Source organism: Panthera uncia (assembly GCF_023721935.1).
Source record: "Panthera uncia isolate 11264 chromosome E2 unlocalized genomic scaffold, Puncia_PCG_1.0 HiC_scaffold_20, whole genome shotgun sequence".
Classification (NCBI taxonomy): domain Eukaryota; kingdom Metazoa; phylum Chordata; class Mammalia; order Carnivora; family Felidae; genus Panthera; species Panthera uncia.
In genome coordinates, this window is record NW_026057589.1 from 21103214 (window position 1) to 21112795 (window position 9582).

A 9582-nucleotide genomic window follows, 5' to 3' on the forward strand; every position below is an offset into this window, starting at 1 on the left:
ATTTCACGTGGTGTAACTTTACCAGCTGCTTTGGGTTGAATTGGGTCCCCCCGCCCCCGCCAGAAAAAAAGACATGTTGAAATCCTAACCCCTAATACCTCAGAATGTAACTTATTTGGAAACAGGGTCTCTGCAGGGGTAATTAGGCATAATGAGGTCATACTGGAATAGGCTGGGTCCCCAATCCAGTATGACTGGTGACCTTCTAAGGAGAAAGACACACCCAGGGAGGAGCCCATGTGAAGAGATGGAGGCAGAGATGGGCAGGTGCATCTATGAGCTAAGGGCCACCAAGCATTGCCAGCAACCACCAGAAGCTGGGAGAGAGGCACCAACACCTTGCCACCTTGCTTTCAGACTCCTGGTCTCCAGACCTGTGGGAATATAAATGTCTGTTGTTTTAAGCCACCCAGTGGGTGGTACTTTGTTCCAGCAGGCCCAGGAAACCTATCCAATGTCAATGGATAGGCCAATGTCAATATATCCAGAGGAATAGTCTCAAGGAATGCCCCAACTGAAAATAAATTCATACTTGAAGACGGAGTCAACAGAATTCTAGGCAACGTCCATAGATCCTTCTAAAGTGACTAGTTCTCAACTGAGGGCAACTCCCCCCAACCCCTGGAAACAGTGGGCAGTCTAGAGTATCTAGAAGTGGAAGCATCTAGTAGGCAGAAGTCAGAGAAGCTGTTCGGCATCCTACAATGTACAGGGCACACCGCACCCCCCACCCACCCACCCACAGCAACGGAGAATTATGACCCAAAATGCCAAAGGTGCCGCCGTTGTGCAACATTGCTTCTAAACTCGGGCAACTCAGAGAATTCTAGAATGATAGAAAAAGGAGAAGGTAGAGTCAGAAAGCCCTGGGCTCACGTCTTGTCTCTTACTTCCTAATGTGACCACCCCGTTTAAGAGCCTTAGCCTCTCCAGTCCGTTTTCTCAAGATTGGAAAATGGTTGTAATCATATCACAGGGTTCTTCTGAGGATTAGGTTAGAACACAGAGAGGTGTTTATTTTAAGTAATCAGGTAAAGTACCAACCACATAGCAGTTAACAACAACCAAATACAGAGGTTTGCCCCTTTGTCCTGGGAAAGAAGGTCTGGGGTGGGGTGGAAAGGGAGGTGGTGGGCAGAGGGGAGGAGACACCAGTGGGTGAAGTCAGGGGGCAGAGCTGGTGAAGAGAGCTGAGTCTTACCCTCCCCATGGCCAGCCCCCCACCCCAGGTTTTTTACAGATGCTTGTGGGGGGGGGGGGGGCGGGCTACAGCCTTCTCTGCAGCTAAAACCAAGCTGCAGCTGAGCCCCACAGTCCTTAAATTAGCTACCCAGTGTAAACAGTTGCCGGAACATGACAGGCCTTCAGTCCCAGGACTCACCTACCCCCTTGTTAATGAGGCCCAATCCCAAGACCACCTGTGAGGCTGGAACTCAAGGTCCCAACTCAGCAGCAGCCCCCTCCTTAAACACCCAAATCCAGCCTCTGAACCCCGCCGCTGCCCCCACCTCGACCACTCAACAGCAGGGGCCATCATGTTGAATGAAAGGAGCCGGGCGCTAGGGAGAGCTTCCGTCTGGTTCCACTCACACGACGCGGAAACACAGGAGACACGATTGTGCCCCTCGTGGGTGGGTGGGCTGGGGGGTGATAGCAAAGGGGCTGAGGTGAGGGGCTTCCTAGAGGCCGGTCATGTTTCCTGCCCTGGAGCTGGTTAACAGGTTAACTCGGTGAAAAGTCACTTGGGATTTCTGCACCATCCGGAACGTACGTTATGCTGCAAAGTCATAAACAACCTGCCCAAATGTGCCAAATGTGCAGCACCTCCACTCGACCCTCCTGGGGAGAAGGAGGAACGCTGGGGTCTAGGGTGTGACCAGGCCTGCAGCTGGGCATTGTGTGCATGGTGGGCGTGCCTCTCACACCCGGGGCCTCAGTTTTCTGGCTCCAGTGACCCGACCCCCTTCTCCCTACTCGGGGGTTGCAGGGTTTTGTTGGAGGGCAGGCGGTGGCACAGTCCTGGGCTTGGGACCTCGCAGGCGCCCAGTAAGTGCGTCCCAACAGGCCAAACAAAACAGCATGGCCTTTAACGACAGCCTGGGAAAAGGCCAAGATCACCATCCCTTCCCGCGGTCCCCAGGACAGGGCCTGTCCCCTTTTCTCCTCCCGGGCTCAGTGCGGGGCGGGGCCTCCGGGGGCGGGGCCTCGCTCGGAACGGAAACGCGAGAACGCAGACCCTTCCTTCCGGCCCGTGCCGCGAACTACGATTCCCACAACGCCTCGCGGTCCCGCGGCCTGCCTCCGTCTCGCGAGAGGAGGCCGCAGGGGGCGGGGCGTGTGCGCGGACAAACGGAAGTGCAGGTGACGGTTGAGACTTCGCCGCCAAGCTGGGAACCGGGGAGATGGCCGAGACTGACCCCAAGACCATGCAGGACCTCACCTCGGTGGTAAGGGACGCCTGCCGAGCCCGAGGCCGCGGGAGCCCCGGACCGGAGCGCCCTCTCCGTGGCCGCGCGGGGCCGGGTTTCCAGAGGCTTCGCCGGCCGAGGCCCCCAGGCCCGGCCTCCCCTCCCTTAGTCGCGCTCGCCTGTCCCTGAGCCGTCCCCCCGCCCCGGACGACCCCCAGTCCCCGCACGCCCCGCTCTCCCCGCGCCCCCTCACGCCCCGAGGCCTCCACCCCGCCCAAACGGGAGGAAGGCCCGGCGAACTGTGACTCGCAGCGGCCGCGACGGGAAAGGGCCCACTGGACGGGCGGGGAAACCGAAACCTGGAGAGGGAGAGGCCCCGGCCGGACGGGCACCGGGCCCACCCCCTCCCGTGCTGACCCCGCGCAGGCGTCGCGGGGCAAGCGCGAGGTGCCGTGTGTCACTGTTTCGTAGGTGGAGACCCTCCTACAACAGATGCAAGATAAATTTCAGACCATGTCCGACCAGATCATCGGCAGAAATATCCTTTGTACGCGCGGTCAGCCTCGCCTGCGTCCGGGCGGCGGTGTTGACAAACGTGAGGTTTGCGGGACAGCCTCAGGCGGTCGTTCACCACCTTTTTTCCTTTTTTTTTTTTTTGGTACTGATTTTGGATGTAGTCTTAGGTACTGTGCCAAGGGGTGGGGATACAGCTGAGCTGGACCCCTGGCCGCGGGGGACTTCCAGTCTCCCAGCAGTGTAGACGGCTGAAGTGACCATGTTCCCTTTAGTTAGCCCATGCAGACCGCGGAAGCTTCGGAAGGTTGCAAGAACTTGCCCAGGTCCCAGAGCTAGTAAAGGGCAGGGCTGGGAAGTGACCGTAGCCCCCAGACCCCTGCACTCTTGGCCGCAGAAGTCGGTACTCAAAGGAAGCTGGAAAAGGCAGTTCCGCTGAGACCTGTGCGGGGGGCCGAAGTCTCCAGGGGCCCTGGAGGGGAAGGGTGAGGAGTGAGGGGTGTTGGTTGTGTGTGGCTTTAACTTCACCACTTGATGACATGAGCAGTCGCATTGACGACCTGGAGAAAAACATTGCAGACCTCATGACACAGGCTGGCGTGGAAGAACTGGAAGGCGAAAGCAAGATCCCAGCCACGCCAAAGAGTTGAAGGTGAGGGAAGGGACAGCCTCGGGATGGCGTGTGTGCGTCGCGGTGACTTCCGTGTGGTCAGACTTGCTGCCCGTCACTTCCCAGCCGTGATCCTCGCAAGCGTCTCTTGTACCGGCCCCTCCGCGGGCTCCGAGCTGGCAGAATTTTCATGCCTAATTCGTTAGCAGGAGTTTATTTTCCCAGTGTTTATTACTGAGAGCTGCATCCGTGTTAGTTAAGGTAATTGGTTAACATTAATTAGGTAGTCACTGAGTTTATATCATGGCAGCCAGAACCCAAGAAATGCGTTTCGTTGGGCTGAGAATTCTTACCACTGGCAGATTTTTCTTCTTCTTCTTTTTTTTTTTATTTTACTTTTTTTTTGATAACCCAGACCCCACATTGCCGCCTCCATAAATGCTTTGAATTCCTGCACTAGATACATACCAGGACGGCAGCTGATTGTGACTTCAATGAAGTAGATGAGGCCACGTTAAGCCTTCACCCTAGAGTTGATTTAAATTCCCACCACGTAGTTCCAGATACCCGAGAAGAGACGAATAATTTGATTTAAATTCCCACCACGTGGTTCCAGATACCCGAGAAGAGACGAATAATTTGATTTAAATTCCCACCACGTGGTTCCAGATACCCGAGAAGAGACGAATAATTGAAAGGAGCCATGTAGCAAGGCCGCAAGATGCACTTGGCCTCCAGTTTCCCCGTAGTGAGTTTCTCGTTTTAAGGCTTTCCGTGAGGATGGTAGCTACGTCTTCGCAACCCGAAAGTAGTTTGGAAACTCCCTTTTCTCTCATCCCATTTTCAGCAGTTGAATTCACTATAAAAATAAAGTTTCCGGAGAATCTTCGGTAACTCTGGTGCCAAGCAGAATACACAGCCAAAGGCACCAAATTCCTTTTGTCTTCTTAAGTGTGCTGGGCATGTCCTGGCTGGACCAGATCCTAAGTAGCTGTAAAATACAGGTTGCTTTGAAGTCCAAGAAAATGGAGACTTGGGAGGTAAAAGACCTGGAAATTTGCTGTTACTCTGACCGATTGGGTTGATCCGCTGTGTGAGTGAGGCACACAGTTCTGTATGGGTTGTCCGCTCTTTATTCCTGTGTAGGGGTGTCCTGGGAAATGCCCTGCCAGTCGTAGAAGCTTCTGGGCCTCCTACGGCGGGGCAGTCCAAAGTCCCGACACAGTGAGTGAGAACATCCTCCCGAGAACTGCACTGACGGGAGGTGAAGTGAACTAGGAGACTTTAGTGATGGGGATAACAGCAAGAGAAGCTGGGATGCATTCAGAAGTTTTTAAGTAACGATTTACAATCGATCTGTTGTATCTTTGTTGGGGCATCTGCAGAGAAACTTAAGTTTAGCTCCCTAGAGGGTTCTCAAAGGGTTTATAGTTGCTAATTGTATGTATCATTCTTGTCCTTCTCTGAACATAACATGTCAGATGATTTTTTCTCTTCCAACAGGTTGCTAATTCACCCTGAGACCCGGAACACCGTTTTTACAAGCGAAGAGAAGACCGAATGGCTTTCTGAAGCAACTACTATGCGTAGACAGGTTTTCTGTTAGAAAGTGTGCGTTCTTACCACATACTACATAGTTAGTTCATAGAGTGATTCTCCCCCCAGTTTCTTGAACATGGTAACGTCACATCTTGGACCTTGGTCAGTCGTGCTGTTAAATATTAAACACTAAAACTTTGGCGGTTCCTGCATAAAATTGTCAAGTTTTTTAGTGTATATTTGTGAACTCATCGTTTTCTATCGTTCCTTTTGTAGTAGTTGCTGTTTGATGAAAGTTGCTGTGTAAATTTTTATTAGACATATGGTAGGTCCTTCAGTTCCAATCAGATTTTGTGAAGGAAGACGTTTGGCAAGTTGACGACTCTGATTCTCAGCACAGAGTGACTTTTGAGCCGACACCAAATAGCACGTCGGTGATACTTTTCAAGTGGTGCAGAACGTTTAAAAATTGTTCGTTCAGGAATCTCTGGCGCTGCCCTGTTGCCAAAATTCAAAGTTGAACCGCAATTTGATGTCTTAAGGCTCTGAGGTCAGACGCCAGAGTAAGGAGGAACGACCACTCCCGCTTCTGTGTGTTAGAATTCTCAAATCTGGAAAATGACAGAACTGCCTCATGTAGTGAGGCGTTCATTAGTTACAGTTTTGCATGAGATTTGAACACTTGCGTAGGCCCCTGTGCTGTTCGTCTGCGATAGCCCTCGTTGAAAATCTGGCAGGATTTTACGACCCAGCTCGCCGTCTTGTCTTGGAGCTACTGACCAGGAGAAGGAACAGAACCGGAGAGCAGATCATGCTAAGTTTGTACCATAGCCTGGCTTGAAAATGGTAAATGACTTGTCATTGGCTCAAGTTTTTAAGATATACTGTTTCTTTAAACGATTTCTTACCTAAATTCTTACAGAGTAATGGTTTTATTATTGACCTTACAAGACAGGGGTAGTAACTCCTACCAGTCAAAAAGGCAGTGCCCAGAGCGCTAAGCCTAGAGGCCGGCCCTGACCGTGCACGAGATCCCTGTGATTGTCACAGCAAACGTGACTCCGTCTACAAAAAAAATGGGAAAAGTTGAGGGATGGTCTAGTGCTTCTTAGAAACCCTGAATGAACAGTGTGAGTTTTTTTTTAAAGTTTCCTATATCACCAGTCGTGTTTGTATTGCAAATATATAATATTATTGAGAAATAACTTGTCGTATTTATAAATAACGTAAGTAACACAAAGGAGTAAGTTTCCTCTGAGCTGAGTGAATGACCCACTGTTACTGCCCTGCCACAGAAACTCCTCTGATGGGCCGGTAGGCCACGCCGTGCACGGCTGAGCCGCGAGCCCCGGGGCTGCTGGCCTCCAGCTGACAGGAGCCCCGTGTGCACGATGCTCGCGAGCCTGGTCAGTGGCGAGCGGAAGTGATGCGGCCGATTGCTGTCGGGACTTGGGTGGGAGTTGTCTTCCTTACGTGACAACGATTTCAGAGGCAGGCTCCCCTGACCAGGAATACCCACCATAAATAAAGGTGCCTGAAATCCTGTTGTCAGAGCTTCCTTTGTGTCACAAGTGATTTGTGTGGTTTTCTACGTTTTCAGATTATAGGTGTGCGCGCCGTGTCAGATGAGGGGCTAAAACCATCACAGGATTGCATACACGTAGCCCAAGGCCAAAGGGGAAAGGGAGGTGTGGGCAAGGCTGTGTGGTGTGAGAGGGGGAGCCACCTTCCCACTGCTGAGGGTGGCTGGTGCCTCCCGTGCCCCGGACGCAGACCTTCCCCAAGCACATCCAGGGACGCTTGTCCTGGGCGAGGCCCTGGGAAAGAAGGCTTTAGGTCGCTTGGGCTTAGAAAACTTGCCTCCTACTCCATTCGCTTCATGAAAATTCACGGGGCAAATTAGCATATTAAAGGCTCTGAGGTCCCACAGCAGAGACCTGTGATTTAACTTTCTCACCTGCCAGTTTCCAGATTATTTGACCAAGGATCTTTTTTTTATGCTTAGCACCTAATTAACGTTTGATTTAACTAGTGTGTGTAAAATACACATGGGGAGATGGCCGTTAAAGTAATCCAATAAATAGCTTTGGATTCAATTTATAACTGCCCGCATCCCCGAGCGCTCACTTGACCTGTTCTCCAAGCCTCCGGGCAAGACTTGACTTAGCCTGATATCCAATAGCTTTGTGACCCCAGTGAGGCCTTCACTTCTGTGCAAGGGGATGGTTTTCCTCCGCGGTGAAGCCGGGAATGCGGCTGCCCGTGCAATTACGTCGCCCCGCGCTGGCTGCCCACCCCCTGGTGGGTCTCGGCCCTCCTGGCACAACCCGGGTCCACCCGCTGCCCCCTCCCGGGGCTGCAGCCACCGCTAGGTGCGTCCGTCCCGCGGGCGCGTGGCCGTGGTGGTCGTGGCTGGTGGTCGTGGCGGGTGTTCGCGCGGAGCAGCACGGCCCGCCTCGGATCCAGCCGGGATCTCGGGGCGGGCAGGTCTGTGCCTCTCTCGCTCTCCCACCGGCCTTTGCCCGTTCGAAGACCTCGAGGAACCCACTTCGGACCCGGGAGTGTCAGGGGCTCGCGCCAAGCCAGACAGGCGGAAGTTTGACCCAAGGCCCTCGCCTCCCAGCCCAGGGGGCCCATCCGCTTCCCCACCAGGCCTCTAGCTGGGCCTTTCCTTCAAGCCACAGGTTTTTAAAGCACTTTGATCTCATCTGACCAATTTCGTTTTCCCAGCGTTTCATTTCCAGTAAAGTCCCATCATGTTTGACCTTCTCAGAATAAACCTCCAGTATTTGGGGTAATTAAAGGTTAATTTGTCTTTGAGAGTGGTTGGCATCCTAACGGAACTTTTATAACACTGTTGCTATGGGAACAGAGTCCTCTAAAGCATCCACTGAAAATGAACTTCTTTAAACATGCTGTTTGCACATTGAAGGTTCCCTGTAAGGATAATTATATTCCTTTTCTCTCAATCTCTCTCTCTCCATTTTTTTTTTTTTTTTTTTTTTTTTTTTGGTATTCTGCAGCTTATACATTTTAATTAGATTTAGGTGGAGGAATTGGCACCTTATGTCGTCAGATCTAACCCTGAACAGTAACAGGCGACAGTTAGTCCTAGCCGGCACCCGTTACAAGTGTTCCTGGAAGCCACCACCATGCGCTGGGCAAAGCATTCTATGTTACTTTGTCTTAATCCTCAGGACAACTTTGAGTGAGGTTTGTAATCCCGTCAGTCCTCCGTTTAAACAGAAGGAAGCCATCATCAGGGGTCGGGCAGGGTCGCGTGACCCGGGACTCTGCCCACAGCTGTCCCACGGCGGAGCCCACTGCTCACAGCTGTGTTTCGTCTGCCTCCGTAGGAGAGCCAACATCTCCCAATACTGATGGCCGCACTCCCTGGGAATCGTCAACCCACTACCTCAGCGGATCTTGAAATTCAGTTTCAAGGCTGATTTTGTGTTTTCAATGACACGTGACCTAAATTCGATAATAAACATGTTGATGTGAATTTTTATTCAAGATTAAAAGTTTTCGGGGCTCGGAGAAAACACGTGCTCCCGGACTAGCTTCTTTTTTGTTTCTTCCTGGGTAAGTGATTTGAGAGACAAGTCCAGTTGAGTGAAATGCTCCCCTTGACAGAGCCATGGGGAATACTAACTACTGCTTTTCTCGTCCGGTTCCTTTCTAACCCAATCATTTCTCATGCACAGATTTTATCCCTGAGACCCACCCTGGGGGAAGAGAGAGCCCCTCTCACAATGACGGATTTCCTTACCGTCTTCTCGGGACACTTTGTTAACGACAAGACAACAACGACAACCCAGATGAGTACAGAAGTCCTAAAAAGGTACCCATGCAGCCATCACCTGGAATCTTAGTCTACCAGTAATGTTAAGTGTCTGCTTTGAGCTGCAGGCTCTTTGGGGAAAAAAAAAAAAAAAAAAAAAATAAAAAAAAACCACTTTTTAGTAAATGGAAATGGGGGTGGGGGGACGTGAGTCACCGCCCAGACACAAAAATCAGAGGGGCCGTGGCAGCATTATACCATCAGCCCCACAAATCACTTTGGAAATAGGAAGGGAGCTGGTTTCTACACGTCAGGCTGACTCTTACAAAGGAATCAATTCGAATGTTTGCCTCTCCTACGCTGAGGCTTTCACCAAGAGAGGCGCCTGGAAGTTCCTCAGACACCTGCCTAGGGTTACATTTGTATCTAATAGATAGAGAGCATCTGCTTCCTTGGGTCCCTGGCCACCGCGGGTGAAATGTGATGCTTTGTCGCTCTCTCCTTGAGCAAAGCCAAAGCACGTTTATATAGCACATTCGTAAATGTCTCAGGGATGCTACCCTGCTTGGTGGTGGTAATCTGTGCTCTATGTCTATAGCTCCCTATTAGGTGGGTCCATTTTGACCAGTTATTCATATTGGACAGGGGGAAATGTCTGCCTTCCAAAGAGAAACAGTACTGTTGCCCAGGAAGAATTGCCCGAATTTAGGATCAAGCTCTTTGGACAC

The 9582-nt window shown here is 51.6% G+C and overlaps 1 protein-coding gene across 1 annotated transcript; it reads left to right on the forward strand.

The window, feature by feature from the left end:
• Positions 1-2313: 2313 nt before the first annotated feature.
• HSBP1 (heat shock factor binding protein 1) lies at positions 2314-5287 on the forward strand. The gene is made up of 4 exons (XM_049622904.1): positions 2314-2447; positions 2880-2946; positions 3453-3573; positions 5035-5287. Exons 1-3 carry the CDS (start codon positions 2403-2405, stop codon positions 3569-3571), a joined length of 231 nt encoding a protein of 76 aa, XP_049478861.1. The 5' UTR covers positions 2314-2402; the 3' UTR covers positions 3572-3573; positions 5035-5287.
• The last annotated feature ends 4295 nt before the right edge of the window (positions 5288-9582 follow it).

Excerpts from the sequence above, each read along its gene's own strand:
- HSBP1 (XM_049622904.1), top strand. The coding sequence starts at position 2,403 with ATGGCCGAGACTGACCCCAAGACCATGCAGGACCTCACCTCGGTG. Across the intron at positions 2,448-2,879 it reads TGCAGGACCTCACCTCGGTG|GTGGAGACCCTCCTACAACA; the intron begins GTAAGGGACGCC and ends ACTGTTTCGTAG. Across the intron at positions 2,947-3,452 it reads CGACCAGATCATCGGCAGAA|TTGATGACATGAGCAGTCGC; the intron begins ATATCCTTTGTA and ends TAACTTCACCAC.